This window comes from Meriones unguiculatus, chromosome X (assembly GCF_030254825.1).
Source record: "Meriones unguiculatus strain TT.TT164.6M chromosome X, Bangor_MerUng_6.1, whole genome shotgun sequence".
NCBI classification, from domain to species: domain Eukaryota; kingdom Metazoa; phylum Chordata; class Mammalia; order Rodentia; family Muridae; genus Meriones; species Meriones unguiculatus.
Window position 1 is genome coordinate 95,541,312 of NC_083369.1, and position 19,532 is coordinate 95,560,843.

General features: G+C 38.4%; 1 protein-coding gene across 13 annotated transcripts in view; it reads right to left on the minus strand.

Annotated features, from left to right (window-relative positions):
* The window catches only part of Cask (calcium/calmodulin dependent serine protein kinase), a 350,715-nt gene that overhangs the window by 63,388 nt on the left and 267,795 nt on the right, over window positions 1–19,532 (minus strand). For all 13 annotated transcript variants that reach the window (XM_060375163.1, XM_060375171.1, XM_060375166.1 and 10 more), the window contains one exon: window positions 14,487–14,608. In XM_060375163.1, coding sequence (XP_060231146.1) covers window positions 14,487–14,608 — 122 coding nt within the window. The remainder of the gene's footprint in view (window positions 1–14,486; window positions 14,609–19,532) is intronic.

Sequence of the window (19,532 nt, forward strand, 5' to 3'; positions counted from 1 at the left end):
GTTCACACATGTGCATATGTGTGCGCACACACACAAATAGAAGTGTAATTTAAAAGACACTTCGTTTCCGCTGATGTCAAAGTATTAATAACCAAAAGTTTAAAAAGCTAGATGAAGCCAGGCGTGGTGGTGTACGCCTTTAATCCCAGCACTTGTGAGGCAGAGGCAAGCAGATTTCTGTGAGTTCGAGGCCAGCCTGGTCTGCAGAGTTCCAGGACAGCCAGGGCTGTTACACAAAGAAACCCTGTCTCGAAAAACCAAAATAAAAAAAGAACTTAGATGAATAATAATAACAGAAAGATCTCAAGGCCATTGAAAAGAATAGCAAACTTAATTCAAGGCTTTCTAGGTTTACTGCACTGTTGCTTTACACTGTCTACCCTGCAAATTCTTTACCTAAAAAAACTTTACCTTTTTCCTAACCAAAGACTATTTCTGACGCTGCCTCCAAGACTTTCAAATATAATTAGGGTTGCTAGTTACACAATTAATAAATGAATAGCAACTTTTACTCCGAGCAACAAACACCCCCTAATTCCTGAACCAGGAGACTTGATTTTTAACCTGGTTTTACTATGTCAAGTACAATCCTCTAGCTCTTATGTAAGTATCGTTTCTTTTAGAATTTTTTTTTTTTTCTTGATGCTAGGCACAGCATTCAGGGCTTTGACTCTGCTAACATCTAAGAACGATATGTTGAGTATGCTGTCTTGAAGACTTCTAGCTAGTGCCTAGGGGGCATTCTTGGGCCTCACTCTAGACCTAATAGAGGTACTGTTATATGCTCTGTGGGTTTTTTAAAATAAAGATTTATTTATTTATTTTATGTATATGAGTGCTCTATCTGCATGTACACCTGCATGCCAGAACAGAGAACCAGATCACATTCTAGATGGTTGTAAGCCACCATGTGGTGGCCAGGAATTGAACTCAGGACCTCTGGAAGAGCAGACAGTGCTATTAACCTCTGAGCCATCTCTCCAGCCAAGGTTAGTTTGTTTAAGAAATATTCTATCCAGTATTATATTTTGATTAACAGTAGTCATTCTGGTTGCCCACTCCACAAAATAGAACTCATATCTCACATGGCTTGGTTGACTTAAGAACTTGAGACTAGAGAGGCCAGGGACCTAGGGTAAAACCAAATACTGTTGTTTTAAAAAAGAAAAATATCAATGAATGACTACTACTGATATTCTGCTACACTCATAGATAAGTGCCTTGTTGAGCCATCATCAGAGAAACTTCCTCCTGTATCATATGGGAACAAGTACAGAGACCCATAGTCACAAATTACAGAGAGACCTTGAAACACAGTTCTAAATGGGATGTCTCCATCAAATCTCTCTCCTCAGGGATCAGGGGGCTCATGGAAGAGGGGGCTGAAAGAGTTAAGAGCCAGAGAGTGATGAAGAACACCACAAAACAAGGCCCTCCAAATCAACAGGATCAACACACATATGAACTCAATGGAGACTGAGACAGCAGGGCCTACACAGGACCTGCTCCAGATGGGGTCCTAGAGCTGAAAGTAGAAGTGAACACATGCTCCAATCTCTAACCCAGAAGCTATCTCCGATCGATAATTACTTGCAAGTGAAAAGTTAGTTTAGTGAGAATCTTGGTTTCTAGTGATGTTATGTTATTATGTTTTCGTTTTAATCCCAGGTGTGGAGTAAGAGGCTGCTTCACAGCAGGAGATTATGATTTGCCTCATGCACTAGCAGGGGTGTGATCTTTGCCAGCTGCAGAGAGCTTAAGTCTGGGGACTCTGGAGAGGGTATAAAGAGGAGAGCCCTGAGAGGGTCTGTGGCAGCTGCTACTCTTCCTGTTGCTGCCTGTTTGTCCTGCTGCTGTGTTTGCTGTGGCTGGATTGCTGGCTCTTCTAACTATGGAGACTGGACTTGTGTCAAGGAATTTTACGTTCCCCAATCAGCAGGAAGTAGACTATAAAGGTCTACGGCCCCTTTCTTCTTTAACCTTCTTTCTCTCTTACCTAGTGTTGGGGGGTTGGAAGGGATTAGGTTGGAATAAGGGTTGGAAGAGAGGTAGAGGTATAAGAACTCAATAAAATAGATTAAGAAAATGCCCACAATTTAGTTTCATCTAAGGGAGTCTCACTGAGTAAACAAACTACTCTTAAGTGTAGGCTGCATGCCCAACAGTACAAGGCCAACAAAAAACAAACTCAATGGCATCTTTGGAGGTTTCTTGTCTTAAAATGTTTTGTCAGAGCTTTTCTTTTTACCCCTTTTTAACTTTTTACCTAATATATATATATATATATATATATATCTTCTCTTCTCTTCCTCCTCCTCTTCTTCCTCTTCTCATTTCTTCTCTCTTTTTATCCTAGAGGTCTTTCGTATATACATTATGGTCCATTTTAATGTTCTTATGGGATTCCTGAGTATGTAAACAAACGAGTCTGTTTCTTGTGCCTTCTCTTGGGCTCTTTTCCTTCTATTTGTTTGTTTTGTCCCATTTTGATGTGTTAGTTTTTGTTTTATTTGATTATATATATTTATTATTATCCCCAAAAATCTGGATGGGAGAGGAGGTGGGGAAAGATTGGATGGAGTAAAGAAACGGGAAACTTTATGGATATATTATGTGAGGGGAAAATCTATTTTTAATAAAGAGAAAAAACAGAAAAAAAATGAAAGTTTGGAATGCTTCAAAATCAGAAATGCTCCAATATCTGAAATACTCCCAAATTTGAAACCACTGTATTGCTGAATTGACTCTACAAGTGGAAAATTCCACATTTGACCTCACATGAGGTGTTGCAGTCAAATTCTAAGCACACTAAAAATGTTGCATAAAATTATCTTCAGTGGCAGGCTCTCTGATCACCTCCCCCTGGAGGGGGAGCAGCCTTGCCAGGCCACAGAGGAAGACAATGCAGCCACTCCTGATGAGACCTGATAGGCTAGGATCAGAAGGAAGGGGAGGAAGTCCTCACCTATCAGTGGAGTGGGGGAGGGGCATAGGGGGAGAAGAGGGAGGGAGAGGGGCCACAGCCAGGATACAAAGTGAATAAATTGTAATAAATAATAATAATTAAAATTTAAAAATTATCTTCAGGCTGTGTGTACTATACATGCTCTATATGGAACATAATTGAATTTTATGTTTAGACTTTGGTCCTAACTCCAAATTATTCTTATGTGTACTCAAATATTTAAAAGTGGAAAAAAATCCTCAAATTAAAACAACAACAACAACAACAACAACACGAGTTTTCAAGAATTTCAGATAAGAGATACTCAACCTACATCACTAGGAACGATGATGACGGCTTCTTTTATTGAGCACTTACTAGATGCTAATTACTAGTCAAAGACCGTAATATAAATGTACCCACTTAACCTCAGCTAATATTGCAAGGCTGGTGCCTCTGTTATTCCCACTTTACAGATGAAGAGAACACAGAACAGTGCCTTTGGTATAAATAGACACACAGACACACGGACAGACAAACTTCGACTAAGCCCAACAGGAAGTCTGTAGCACCAAGTCCACCAGGAAGCTTCCTGGGCTGGTGTAAGGCTCACTGTACAGCAGTCAGTGTTCCTTCCACACCAGGCCTAGGTCTTATTCTGCCTGAATAAGCAGAAGCCTGACATGTATAAGAGTCACAGAATTGAGGAGGGCACAGATTTGATTTTCCCTCCCCCTTCTTCTTGAGAAGGGAACTTGAAGAAGGAACTTTCCCTTGTGCAAGGTCAGGGGTAGAGGACCTTCCAGAAAAGCTTGCATGGGAACCAGAAGGACAAGACAGGCGAGCTCCTTGCCTTGGTCTCTGTACAGGGCTTGCCAATTTGCAGCAGCTTACAGGCCCACACTGGTACACTAGGAAGGATAGGATCCTCGAGGAGGCTCAACAAGTGATATTTTAGGTCTTGAGTGAAACGTGACTAGTGTCTGTTTCTTCATGCCTCACTTGGGACAGCCCACACTTGCAGTATATATTAAGGTAAGAATGTCTGCAAGGGCAACACGCCCAGGGCTATTCTGATGGAGTCCTGTCCAAGAGGACTGCCTGCACAGAGCAAGAAGACCCAGAAATAGGGGCTGGGGTAACACCATGGGACAGAAGACACGGGTGTGCTGCTGAGGCCAGTTGCAGCCTATGCCAACAATGCTAAAGCTGTACATTTGCAACTCAGGACAGCACCAACACTGGGATGCCTGCCATAGCAAGGGCTTCAATGACTGAAAAGGAAGTGGCTGTCTAATGTTCGTGATTATAGAACATGCTGTGTAAGAGCTTCTTTTTCTTCTCCATGACCCTTGAGTTCTCCAATATAAGGTAACAGGACGCAGTGTGTGTTTTGTAATTGTTTTCCCCAAAAATAAAAATTTGAGTTTGTATATAGAAGTTATAAATACATTTTTTGTAAAAAAAAAAAAGTAGAGTACCACACAAAAATAAACACAGTGGGAATACTTATTTTAGCTTGTTTCTTTAGGAACCAGATATAATTTCTACTTGATCCCACTAGCACACTAAAATATTTTCCCCTAAAATTAAAAATATTTTGGCCTTATTTAATTCTTTTGTGTATCTCTCAATCTGACTTGCAATACAATTATTCTATTCCTTCATTTTGAAGAGAATGCTATAATTTGGATAAATGTCACCCAAGCACCTATGTATTAAAAGGCTTGTTTGCCAGCTTTTGGCACCAGTGAGAGGTAGTAGAATCTTTAAGAAATGGGGCCTTGTAGGAGGAAGTTAGGTTACTGGGACTGTGCTCTTGAAGTAGATAGATAATAGTATTCCATTCCCTCCTCTTTGCTTCTTGAATGTCCTGAGGTGGGCAGCCTCTTCTGCCATGGTGTTTTGCCTTCCAATAGGGCCAAAGTAATAGGGAGAACTGACTGAAACCTTTAAAACTGTGAGCCAAAATATATCTTTCTTCTTTTTAAGGTGATCATCTCAGGTACTTTATTATAGCAACTGAAAGCTGACAAATACAGAAGAGAAAACTAATGTCTAGTCAGGTGAAATGCTGCACTTAGGGTTATACAACCAGAGCAGCAGGGAATGGAAACATGGCCTTCTGTCTCACAGCAGACCTCTTTGTATTGTATTAGAATTCAGTAATACCTAGCAACTAACAAGCTGTGCTAGTGGGATGCTTTTAGTAATATTTAGAAGAGAAACTGTAGAAAATGCTATTCATAGATCATGGAAAAAATTAACTACATATGATATGGAATGTATTAGTCAATCACATGCTGGTTTTATTAGATTAAGTAATATTAAGATCTCTTAATCTTATCTTGGCCAAATAGGAACATTTTAGATTTTCAGGGCTATCTGGTCTCTGTAACTATTTAAACCTGTTGTGTTGTGTAAAAGCAGCTATTAACAATAAACAGATACATCTATATTTCTTTTCTTCTTCTTCTTCTTCTTCTTCTTCTTCTTCTTCTTCTTCTTCTTCTTCTTCTTCTTTTCTCTCTCTCTCTCTCTCTCTCTTTCTCTTTGAGACAGGGTTTCTTTGTATGTAGCCTTCACTGTCCTGGAACTTACTCTGTATACTAGGCTGGCCTTGAACCCACAGTGATCAATCTGCCTATGCCTCCCAAGGGCTAGGATTAAAGGTGTGTGCCACCGCCGCCCAGTGTGATGGCTGTGTTTCAGTAAAATATTTATCAAGCAAGTGGTTGCCTGGATTTGGCTTGAGGGTGATAACTTGCAAATTCTGCTCTTGAAACTTAAATTCAAGGTAGCCAGGTAACTCCAAAATATATTTTTTTGTTATTTGCATTCTTTAAATCTGAAGATAACGAAACATATTATAAGGCTGGCATGCTGAAGGAGTTGGGGAAAAAGATAGAAAGATAGTAGTAATAAATTATTCCTAGAGGGAAAACAAGGGTGTTTGCATACTTTTTCTAAAGAAATTTGTTACCCAAGTTCAGCAGTGTATAGAAAACCACACACATAGAATCAAGGCAAAAACCAGGAAATGTGAACATCTGCAAAGGAAACAGACTGTCTCACACAGTATCCCTCCCAGACAGGCCTGCTCCCTGCTAGTCTTTGGCACTGGGTCAGCTACGACCACACACAGCTGCGTGGACACACTTCACCTCTGTCTCAGGGAGAGTCAGCACAGTTTCGCTGAGAAGCTGCATTTGACACTGCACATGGTACAAAGCAGAGTAAACTGGTGGTCCTACTTAGTTCCTATCTCCTGAGCACGTATTTTCCAAGAGCTAGATGAAATCAGTCATGTCTTTTAAATTTACTTATAAAGCATTAAATGAAGCTTCTTTTTTTAAAAACCATACACCATTACCTTTCACTCCTGATGTCTTAGTTCTCAAATAGAAGTGATCATTGCATTTTTTAAAATCACATATTTCTTATTTAGGTATTTATTCCTTATCTATTTTCAGTATTTTATAATTAAAGTTAGTGGGAAGACACTATGAAATAACTATTCCTGGGTTGTATAACCCATTGTCTTTTTTTTTTCTTTGCACAGAGAAAACCGTATCAAAGGAAAAGAATTATTCTACTTGAGAGAAGATTATAACTTTTAGAACAAGACTCTAAGCATGGATCAAATAACAAATAGGATTCTAGAGCTTCGGAGACTAGTGAAGTTCATTAGCAACCGCTTATTTTAAAGACATGGAAGCAACTTCTTGTTGGAAAGGCATTCAAGTTCATATTTAGCTACAAAATGATGAAGTGTGCCTGCAGTCCTAGAAAGCAGATAATAAGAGTATGAGCAAGAGTGTGTGAAAGGACAGTGATAAGATGAGGGACAGACTAGCTTATTAGAAATTTCCTTCAGAGTTTCAGTGAACTATCTGTGCAGAAGCTAGGAGAACAGGAACCAAGTTCCAATATCACACCTTAGTGAACTGAGACTGAGAGGCAAAAGGACTTTTCCCCCCATTTAATACATTTGAAATCCAGCAAAATGTTAGGGAAAGGTATATAATACTAAAATATAGGGAACAGATAAGCAGCTTCAAATGATAATTTTGAAGGTGATTTTTTAAAGTTATAAATTGGAGGAAATTTTCTGAGATCTAAATTCTATTTCCTTGCCCAAGTTAACTTGAGATCTTCAGCCTCAACACCTACCTAGGACGATTGTGTGAAGATTTCCCGGACAGCCTGGGGAAACCCAACTCTTCAATATAAGCAAAACCAAAAATGAAAGGCCCTTTCAAATATTAAAGATGAGATAGTGCAAAAATAGCCCACAAAGTTCTGAAAGAAATACTGTAGAAACTAAAAGGCATTTTCAATAAAACAAAAGGAACTATAAATATATAAACTACAAGAAAAATGTCTTACACATCTAACAATGATTATGCATCATTTTGATTCCATGATTTACAAAATGATATAAAAATTACTAGGGTGTTTTTCTTTTATGGAGTAAATATTTGCCTATTCTATCACTACCTTTTTGCCCTAAAAACTTATATACTAAAGAGTTTTCCAATCTGTTTAATTAAAAATATATATATTTCTCTCTCTCTCTGTCTCTCTGTATGTGTTTGTCTACCTGTCTGAGGGTATTCCACATATGTTCCGGCACCCATAGAGTCCAGAAGATGGTGTGAGATCCACTGGAGCTGGTGTTACAGATAGTTGTGAGCTGTGTGGCACAGGTTCTGGGAAATGAACTCTGGTCCTCTAGAAGAACAGGACATTACTCTTAACCACTATGCCATCTCTCCAGCCCCCAGTTTATTTTGAATAGTTAAAAAGAAAGCATTCAAACATTAGTCATGTTTATGACTCTCTGTTGCTTGCATTAGAAAGGGGGTACTTCCATTTCTTTGAACAGCACCATTACAATTTATGCTTTAACTTTCCCTCCAAATATTCAGAAAACAAGTAAATAAAGTACTGTTTAGAAATCTTAAACTAAACTTGTGTTTCATGCCAAAAAGTATGCTAAACTGCAGAATCTAGTGACTAGCAACGATTGTCCTTGTCTAGCAATCTAGCAACGAGAGTCCTTGTCTGGAATTTAGCTTGTCCTTGGGTAGGGCCCAGCTCATACTAAATAGCTCGAACTGGAAGTGGACTGAGAGTGTTGTGTACAAAGCAGCTGGAAGCTCTTGAGTGAGCTGTGTCAGGAAAGCTTTAGCTTAATAGCCTAACAGTGAAATGCTGGCTTAAGCCACCTGTTCGTGGGGACTGTCTCCATACTTGAACTCCTAAGCAGCAGCTCACATGTCTAGTGCCAGGCCGCTCTAAGTAAAGCCAGGACTGAAGTTTGCTGTGGGTGGTGAAGATGACTGAAAGATCAGTACTTTGGGGCTAACTGAAGAGTTCCTGAAGGCAGTAAATGCTGCTTGTATGTAAACCCTTGTTTGAGGGGAGATTTTATTTGGTGTGTGTACGGCGATGCTTTTGTTTCAGTCTTAGTTGGAACTGCACTGCAGGGATTTAAGAAACTAAAACCTGCTTGACCTCTTTTAGCTCAGTCTAAAAAGCTGTCCCTTTGGTAGCTTAACAATATAGACCAGTAGACCAGTGTGGTGATGTCTGTTGATTTGGCAGCTTTTTCTCACAAACTCCAACATTAGTCTCAGATGACCTAACTTGATTGTTGTTTTTGAGCTGGCAATTAGCTTTAAAATGAACGTCAGAAAGAAACAAATCACACTTCCTATTCTTGAGCAAGCAAAAAAAAAAAAAAAAGGCAGCCCTTATCTTAATAAGGCCTTTAAAAATCATTTACTGTATATGTGCATTTGCCTGGGCTCATGGTACACAAGTAGAAATCAGAGGACAACTTGCAGTTGATTTCTCTTTCCATCCTCTGGGTCTCAGGAATAGAACTCATGTGTGCTCAGACTTGGTGGCAAGCACTCTTATAGGCTGACCCATCTGACAGTTCAGGTCCTCTTTGTTCTTTTCTATTCTCTTCTTTTTTCTTTTGTTTTTCTTTTCGCCTTAGGAAGGGGTGGGGTAGGGGTGGGTATTCTAGGCTGGCCTCAAACTGGATGTCCTTGAACTTCGGCCTCAGTCTCTTGAGTGCTGGCATTATAGGCTTGTACCACCACACCTCATTTATGTGGTGCTAGTGATGGAACCCAGTGCTTCAAGCATGCCAGACAAGCACCCTTATCAACTGAGTTTTATCCCTAGTTTTAACAAAACCTTCTGGGGGAAGGCACTTTTTGGTATTAAATACAAGACTTTGCCTAACTATGAGATATTTACACTGTGATATGAATATCCTTTCTACTTTTTAAAGTGTTAAAACCTCATTTGCTAGCTCCATTGTTTTTACATATCTATGGTTATAGCTAAAAATATTTGCACTAGAGAAAATTTAACTCTCTTTTTGCTGCTTAAAATATTAATGTTCCATTAGGATTACTCCTGATAGTAAGTAGCAAAAATGAATTTAAAAAGAAACGAACAACAAGTCTGGTAGAAGTGGTTTCATGAGAAGAAAGCAATTGTGTTGTTGGACTGCTAATATTGCGGGCCACCTCTCATTCTGTAATGGAGCACACCACATTCCTTTCTGCAGAAGGATCCCTCTTTTCCTTGAGACTCAAGAACCAGTGCTTATTGCATTTCAGAGGCTCTTAGAAAATTCCTTTGCCTTCTGAGAAAGTAATATATAAAAAAGAGAATGTCACCCAGAGAGGGCAACATTGACACTGGAGCAAGTTGATTTAGTATTATAGTATCATTTTATGATTGTAGAGTCACTTAAAAAAAATCCTCCCAAACAAACAGGAACCATATAAACCCCCTGTAGTCCATAGTACATTCACAGAAGATAGTGAATGATAGAGAATTCCTTTAACAATGATAGAGAATATTGGAACCAACTTGGGATCCAGAAAGAGAAATTACGTGAAGAAAGAACCAAGGTAGAAATCTCTGTGATTAACATTTTGAGAAGCTAGTTTTTCCTAACACATATTTACCATACAATATTGACAGTGGATGATGTGAGAGGATAATTTTACATTTTTGTTTCCAGCCTTCATGCTTTAAATTTTTTTCTTGCCTTACTGAATTGCTTAGAACCTCCAGTATAATGATGAATAGGAGTGGTTAAGAGTGGATGATCCTTTGAATGAATAAATAAAGTGTAGTATATAAATATTCTCTAAAACAAGAAGCTTTTAAAATCACGTCATACACAGGAAAATGGATTGGAATGGAGAGTGCCAAGTTAAGTGAAATAAGTTCAGGAAGAATAATTTTTTTTTCTCTTACATGCAGAATCTAGACTTCAAAAAAGGCACAAATGTAGAAGGGGGCTATGTGGGGAGAGGGATGGGAACAATGGATGAAGGTTGCAGGACAATAGAGGATAATGGGGAATTAAACAATCAATGCGTAAAATGTCACATGGAACCAATTATTCTGTACAATTAGTATATGCTAACTTTTAAAAAAGGACATAAAAAGGAGTGAACAACCCTTCCTTTATTGCTACTTGTATCTGTTTTTTGTTGCTTCTTAAGAAGTGACCATATCAAGCTTAATGGTACACTGAAATATCTACATTAAAAAGAAACAGCTAATCTAGCTCTCAGGTATCTTGTTTCTTGTAGTACTTTCCCATTGCACAAGGAAGTTTTTGCCTAGCCACTTAGAAATGGTTGAATAAGTGACTCCCAAAGGAAAAAGCGCTTTGATCTTCAGCCCCAGGAAGTGCTGGAGTGCACAAAGATGATCAACAGGTAGCTTGTACCTGCCAAAGCTGAGGGCTCTTTAAGACCAGATTGGTGGTTTGCCTCCCAAGGTCCTAAAGGCTTCTCATTCCAGACATTTAAGTTCAAAATTTGTGAGAAACAGTTTGGCATTTCCTGACTGGCAGTGTCTTTACACATTTAAACTGATGTAACTCATTTCTCAGAATCCAAGATGAGACTCCAAGTAACAGCAGGTTACTGTAAAAGTTCTACTTCATTTTTCCTTTAGGAAACTTCTGAGTTCTAAAAATATTCTATTCCAACCATGTTTACTAAATTAATGTCGTCTCAAAAATACAAAACAGGAACTCTAGAGTTGTAGTTTTCCAGGCTCTCTCTAAGCAGTAAAGCACTACAATAAAGATGTCAACCATATGAAATAAGCACTTGCTTATTTCTAATGCAATATTTCAAGTATTACTTAAAAACAAAACATAAAACAGGGTCAGATGAAAGGGGAGGAGGTCCTCCCCAAGCAGTGGACTTGGAAAGGGGAAGGGAGGAGATGAGGGAGGGTGGGATTGGGAGGGAATGAGGGAGCGGGATATAGCTGGGATACAGAGTTAATAAAATGTAACTAATAATAAAAATAAAAATTAAAAAAAACAGAAACAAAACACTACTTCATCTATTAGAAAGTCTACTTATAAATAAACATCTAAATTAAGCTACTCCTATAGATAGCTTTGTGGTCTTATTAATTCATTTACTGGTTACAGTTTTAGAGAACAAGCTTAATATTTCCTACAAAATCATATTAATTAGGTAGGGGCATCGCATTTGCTAATGAAATGGCAGTATGTGCTAGCAGTCAGAGGTATGACAGCCAGTGAGTGAAAGTTTTGAAGCCTAGTTGTCAAAGTGTGGCAGAGAGAGATGAATATGATTTTCCTCCTTTTGTAAATCAAGAGAGAATAACTGAACATTAGTTGTACAGAATTGTGTATATTAATGTGCAGATTTTGGGTAGCAATCAAATTAAGGTAGTTAGTATAACTGTCACCTCACACCTTTATCATTTCTTTGTGATAAGAATACTTAAAATCCTCTCTGTGGCTATTTGGAACTATTTGATATATTGTTAATCAAAGCCACCCTGCGCAGGAGATCACCAGACCACATTCTTCCTGGATGGTTTGGATCACTGGTCAACCTCTTCTCATTTTCCCACCACCAGCTTCCCCACCCGCCCCTCGTAATGACTATTCTTTCTACCTAGTTTCTGTGAGGTCAGTGCTACATCCCCCAGAGAAGTGACATCACAGTGCAGCTGTCTTTCTGTGTTTGGCTTATTACACTAATCCTAATGCTCTCCAGGTTCACTCATGTTGTTTTCTCCAAATTCTAATGATTCCTCTTGAATGCTAAATTTATAAATGGTATGAAGTAGTGGAAGGAGGAGAAATGGCAAAGTTTTAAAAGTTTCTTCCCAAAAGCTATTCAACCCTATTTTCTCTTTTAAAAATTATTTAAATTTATTTATTACTACTACTACCACTACTATTATTGGTGTGGGTGTGGGTGTGTGAGGTGTATGTGGTGGTGGGGCACATGCTATAACAAGAGTGTCAAAGGGCAACTTTGTGGAGTCAGTTTTCTCTTACTTTGGACACCAGACTTGGCAAGTACCTGTATCCTCTCAGCCACCTTACTTTCTGACCCTCCCCTTATTTTTTTGGAGACAAGTCTCACTATGTACACCAGCTTCTAACTTGTGATCATCCTGACTTGGTCTTCTCTTGAGTGCTGAGGAGCAAACCAAGGATCTTCTATATGCTAAACACGTGTTCTACCATGAGTTACATGCCCAATCCATGCCTGTGTCTAAACTGTATTCTCTAGGTCCCTTACATTTTAAAATTAGAGTTGTAACTTATAAGTTGATTAACTTCTTCTACCTTGTGGGGTCCAGTGATTGATCTCAGGTCATCAAGGGTGTTGGCTCTCCTAGAGCTAGAGTTACAGGCAGCTGTGAGCTGTCTGATGTGGGTGGTGGGAACTGAACTTAGGTCCTCTGGAAGAACAGCAAGTGTTCTCTCCAACCCCTAAATCCATAATTTCGAACTGTTTGTAATAGTAATCAGTGAGCTCTGATTCGTATATGCACTACATAAAAAGCCAAACCAGGGGAGGGGTAGATAGTCAGTGAGTAAAATATGTACTGTATAAGCATTGGCAGTTGAGTTTAGATTGCCAGAAGCTACATAAAAAGCTGGGTTTAGCACTATGTCTGTAATCTGTAATCTCAATGTTGGGGGATCCCTGGAGCTCACTGGCCAGTCAGCCTAGACCAATCAAAAAGCTGCAGGTTTAGTGAAAGACCCTGTCTCAAAAAGTAAGGTAAAGAATGAGCAAAGAAGACACTCCATATCAGTGTCTGGCCTCTACATGTGCGCACGTAGCCACACAGCTTCATAAATATGTACCACCCCCCAAAAAAACAAACTAACTGAGGAAAACTGATAATTGGTTTAGGTTGACCAAATCTGTGAAGAGAAGCAACTGTTTCAATAGCTAGAATCAGACAGTGTGAAGTTGAAGCATCACGCAGTATTTCTAGCTTAGCTTTCCTCAGTGTTCCTCATCAAAATAGGGCTCTATACGATTTCAAAGTAAAAAATTTGCACCTGAGAAATGCTTAAATAGACCTCAAAAAGTTTCTTTCCTTCAGGACATTTTAGCACTTTTGACGTAATAATGCCCACCGCAATCCCACACTTAAGTAGTCATCAAATAACCAACCACTTTAAAATCTTTTCTTTTTCCTTTCCCACCATAGTATTACCTAGCAGAAGAATGTTTTATAGAATATCCTGTGAAGGATATTTTGCTTTAGTGTAATCTGTATCTTACAGTGGGTGAGTCAAGTAGTCCCAGACAGTTGTAGGCCTCCCAAAACAAATTTTGTTCTCTTATTAGAAATAGTTTCCTGCAAAATAACTGAAATATACTATTACCATCAGAACCATCCAAGAAGATTTTCACTGTAGAAATCAACCAAGCTTTCTGAGACTACACTGAAGGCAGGCATGAATGGTTAGTTTCTGTTTTTAGTCTTTTCTTTTTTGAGACAGGGTTTCACTATGTAGTCTTGGCTGTCCTGAAACTCTCTGTGTAGAACAGGCTAGCCACAAACTCATAGATATCTGCCTGCCTCTGCCTCCCAAAGAGGCAGGGGACAGCACATCTGGTTTAGCTTCTGATTTTTTTCATTTGTTTGTGTTCTAATATGTGGTCAAATTTACTAACGGAACATCCTCTTATGTTTGAGGAAGATACCAAATTTACAAACCCCAGTGTCCCATGGATATTAAATATGTGAGTGTGTGAATCTAGTCCACTGCACAGTATCTCATTAGTTTTAATGCTTCTGTATGCATGCTTGAGAAATAATGTTTAAGACACTAGAAAGAAATCACTATTAGGATTAATAATTTGCTATAATAGAAATAAAAATACAATGGTAAATTAGGGTTGTGCTGCACTCTATTAAAACTCACTTATCAATTGCATGCATGAATTATTTATACATAGATGTACATACAATTTCCCCATTCCGGCTGGCTTGGATATACTACGTTTGTACTAAAGATATGTTTTATTTTAGTTTGGAATCTGTACTAGATAGTTTCCTCCATTTTTCAAAAATCCAAAGAAACTGAAAAAGGTGTGCTATGATAGAGATCTGGAAACCCCTATCGAATTAAAAGGTCTGCTAAAGACCGAATGCTCCCCGCCCCCAATAATAATAAAAAGACAAGACTTACATCTAGCAGTGTGTGAAGATGCTGATCCTGGAAAACACTGTGTAGAAAATCTAGGTCCTTTTCACTGCAGTCTGTAAGTGCGTGAATCTCTTCTAGGCTGTCCAGCACCTGAGAGACGGCTCCTGTGGGGACAATGGAAAAGAAACTGTTAGTACACAGTCAATGCTACACTAACCTTTGCATCCTTAAGCTTGCATTTCATAACAATGAGCACTGGCACTCAGAAGGCTTGTGTTTTTATGAAAAAGAGGCTTCAATGTGCTTCGGATAATTTAAGAGCAGAATATGTTGTGTTTGTGTTCTTAACAAAGCATTTCTGTCTTTTGTTTGTAAAAGTGGGCTTAAGCTTGTATATTTAAATTAAAGCACTTTGTCAGCAGAACTGGGCTACTGTGACAGAAAATATGGGTGCAGCAATACATCAGCTAGACAGTAAAGGTACCAGGACCCTAAGGCATTTTCTAATATTATAGAAATAAAACACAGGTGGGCCTTTTATACAAGGGCATTCTATCAAGAACTGACAGTACAGAAAACAACAGATCAGAGGCCCAGACCGTCAATTGAGAGCTCTTGTTGCTTAAAACAAACTTGGAAAAATTGTTTTTCTATACAGTTTTAGTTAGCAAAGACCTAAGTATATTTATTCCTTTTAAAAATTGTACATAAATGTTAGGCCACAGAGGAGGGCTTTGCAGCCAGTCCTGAAGATACCTGATAAAACAGGATCAGATGGAAGGGGAGGAGGTCCCCCCCATCAGTGGACTTGGAAAGGGGCAGGGAGGAGATGAGGGAGGGAGGGTGGGATTGGGAAGGAATAAGGGAGCAGGACACAGCTGGGATACAGAGTTAATAAAATGTAACTGATAAGAATAAAATAAAATTAAAAAAAAATTGTACATACAAAGTAAAGAGAACCAAAGTCATTCTCATTGTCTCAGTCCCTTGCACAGACTCAAAGACAAAGGGTTGGAAAACTAACAGACATATACCTAATGGACTCATCCAAATATCATATGAGGTTTTAAGGAAAGTCATTTTGTAGGGCAAGGAGACTGGAAGTGTTATCAGTTTCCCTACATTTCCTCATGCTCAGCACACAAGGTCAGTATCACTAATGGAGGATACATATGAGCGTGATGAAAGTCATTCACATAGCCTTAAAGAACCAATCAACCTGTTTTATTCTATAGAAAATATGCAAATATATACTCTGCAAAAAAGAATCCCATGAGGCTTCAGCACATTTGTATATACCAAGAAAGTCTGAGAATCAATGCTTCATTTGCAGTTAAGTCTTCAGATCAGGGCTGGAGAGGAGATGGCTCAGAGATGGCTCAGAAGAGCATTGGCTGCTCTTCCAAAGGTCCTGAGTTCAATTCCCAGCAACCACATGGTGGCTCACAGCCATCTATAATGAGATCAGGTGCCCTCTTTTGGTGTGCGGGTGTACATGCAGGCAGAACACTGTATACATAATTAAGAAAGTAAAAAAAAGTCTTCAGATCAGTGGTCCTCAGCTGGGGGAAGGGTTTGGAGTTCGCTCTCCATGGAGGCATTTCTTAGTGCCTGGGGATATTTTGGGTTGTCACAACAGCAAGAGGGAGGGTGACTATTGGCCTGTAGTGGTAGAGGCTAGGGATGTTTGTAAATATTCTCCAATGTCCGTGATAGCACCCTACAAGAAAGAGTTATCTGACCCTAAATGTCAGTGTTGAGTTTGAAAAGCCCTATTTCAGACAAAAATAAAATATCCCTTAGGAGACATTTCTAGCTATTCTTGTCTCAGATCTGATCCATTAAAATGCACTTATTGGTGAGAATGTGAGTCAGGTTTATTCCTCAGAAGGTAATCTGGCAATATATATATATACACACACACACATATATATATATGTATATATATGTCTTAAATGCTATGTGTTTCAATTTCATTTGCAAAAATCTACCTCAAAGAGAAAAATAGAAGGATTCTGTATGAGGATACTTATATAAATGAAAGATACATTTAATAGACAATCATTATATAAACTATAGGATGTTCACATAATGTAATATATAGCTGAATAAAAATAGTTTTTGAAAAAAATTTAAAGATATAGGAAAATTCTCATGATACAAAATTTTAAAAAGTAGACGTAAAACCATGGAACTTACATTTTCCTAATTATGGTAAACCCCCCCCACTAAAAAAAAAAAAAACAGACAGACACACCACAGACAGGCACGCATGCGCACACACACACACAAACACACACACACACACACACACACGCACACACGCACATACACACACACATACTGTGGAAAAATAGAACTAAATACACCAGAAGTGTAACAGTAGCTATCATTTTCCTACTTAGTCCAACCTGTTCTTGTTCATATGTTTCAAGGTTTCTACAACAGCAAAACAAGTTGTTACATAAACTACTTATTTTTGTAGAACTATTTAGTTTCATTAAATTTTGGTGTGTAAGTCACAAATCATGTGTCTACCACACATGGCTATTTTAAAAGATTGTCTTTATTTGGGAAAAGTTATAGATATAATATAAAAAAGGACACAAAGATCTAAGCGTATCCAGTTTCTCCAATAATACCGTATGAAAAAAACCTTGGTAGATATCACAGTCAGGATGGTGACATAGCTACAAAAAAAAAAAATAAATAAAAATAAAAATAAAATAAAAAAATAAAAAACCAAAAAAACCCCAGGAAACATCCATTCCCACAAGGCATGCTCATGATGCCTTCCAGCCCCTCCCTATCCTCCCATTCTGCTCCCTGCTAATCCCTGGCAACTATCAATTTGTTTTTCACTTCTGTAACTTTGCTATATGAATGAAATCACATAGCATATAGTCTCTGGGGATTAGCTCTCTTTTTCTCTCTCTCTCTCTTAAACCCAGCACACTTCTCTGTAGTCATCTGGCTTGAGCTGTATAGTCCATGGCACGAACATGCCAGTTTAACCATTTACTTGTTGAGAAGTAACTACTGGTACTTTTAACTTTTAGAAAATTTATGCCTATCAGGCTATTGGGATTTTCACCAGAAACATTAAGTAGATAGCAAATGGGATAAAAAGATGCAAGGTAGAAATCAGTCCTCCTTGTTCTTGCTTTTCTGGAAGATGTATGGACAAAACCTATTGCCTTTAACCTGCTCTTAGGATTTTTACTTTGCTCAGTGTAGCAACAAACAAACAAACAAAAACCCCAAAGAATAACTGCAGCAAAACTTTGTAAAGCAGCACAAAGCCAACTTTGTTCCCTTATTGAAAGATTAGGAAAGTTAAGAGAACATGTAGAAAAAAAAAATTAGTCCCTGAGTGAATCTCTGATTCCCCAAAATACATCATCACTAGCAGAATTAAGTGATACTGGGGTTATCAAATTGTTAAATTCAGCTTTAAAGTTCTGAACTTATGAAACTAAAACCAGAAAAATGTCGAGAAAACAGCGTTTTTAAAAAAATACTTAAGTCAACAGATAACATAAAATTTAGTTATTTCCATATGTGTATATATATATATATATATATATATATATATATGCTATTTAGCAGCTTACTAATAAGATTAAAACCAAACGATCACGTATTAAGTGAGTAATAAGATGGACAGGCTAGTGATTGGGAAGTACTTCCACCTGTAGCAGACCAGGGACTTATCACTGATTGATCTCTGAACTCCCCAAGTACCTGTGTCATTTTTGTCCTGTCAGCACATTCTTCAAGTTACTTACTTAATATGGTTATTTGTTTATTTGTTTAAGAGTTCTAAGATTTCCTAAGGCAGGTCTGTATGTTATTTATTTTGTAATGTCTACTAGCTTTGCATTACATTAAGCCCTTTAAAATGAGTAATAAGGGCCAGAGAGATGGCTTGGTTATGATCACCTGCTGCTCTTATAGAGGATCAAGGTTCAATTCCTAGCTCACAATTGCCGGTAACTCCAGATCTAGAGGGATTTGATGTCTCTGGCCTCTGTGGGTACCTGTACTCACAGCATGTCTCCCTCCATACACACACATAATTAAAATAATAAAAGTAGATTAAAAAGAATTCATAATGCAGTTCCCAATTCTTTAGTTTCTATTACTGGCCATCAAAGAAAGGCAGACATCATCCCATCTTTCTGGATGGGAGGTCTCCTTCCAGAGGGGTCCAAGAAGGTTCCAGCTAGAAAGTGGTAGAACTGGTGTTCAGGTCTGGGCTTGTTGAGCTTCAAAGTCTGTGCTTTGATTGACTTCCTACACTAACTTGCTGTGCTCCGAAGCCCAGAGGAAACCTCAGTAGTCATGGTTCATGCATGGATAAAGAGGCTGGAAAAGAACTTTACCCTATTGGGTCAGGCCATAACCAAGTTCCTTACTGGATTAATTGCTCCTCCTTTGTGCCAGGTGCTAGGTAGGGACTTCAAGGAAAATAGAAATAAACTCTTATCCCTCAAGGGGGCTCTCAGGTTGGTGTATGTGGGAAGCAAACTATACCCTGAAGTGAATGATCCTGAGATAGAGTTGGGGAGGAAGGATGAGCAGGAAGTCCTCACTTTAACCAAGGGATGAATCTGCTCATGGGGCCACTGAAGGGATATCTTTCTGAAAATATAAAAGCCATCTTTATCTGTTAGCTTGCATTCCCATGGTCTCCAAAGGTCTACTAAACCTCCTCACCTGTCACTTCTGGAGTGATTAAGTCATAGCTTGTACACAAATGGGATTCATTCAATGAACTCTCCCTCAGTTATGCGCAAGCCTCCTATTTCCAGGTTTAAAAAAAGGTCCCTAATTTTAAGTTTCTGCAGTTATGTAGGAAAATTATTGTTTCATTTTATTTCTCTTTCATCTTTCAAATTGAATAAATGTTTTTGTCCAATTTTAAAATCTTTCTTTAACTTTGGCCACTGATAATAATAATAATAATAATAGTAATAATAATAATAATTTATTTGTAGAGCTGGGCATTGAACTCAGGGCCCCATTCATGGCTGGCAGATATTCTTTTACTGAGCTACACTCCAGCCCAAACCATGACCATTTCAA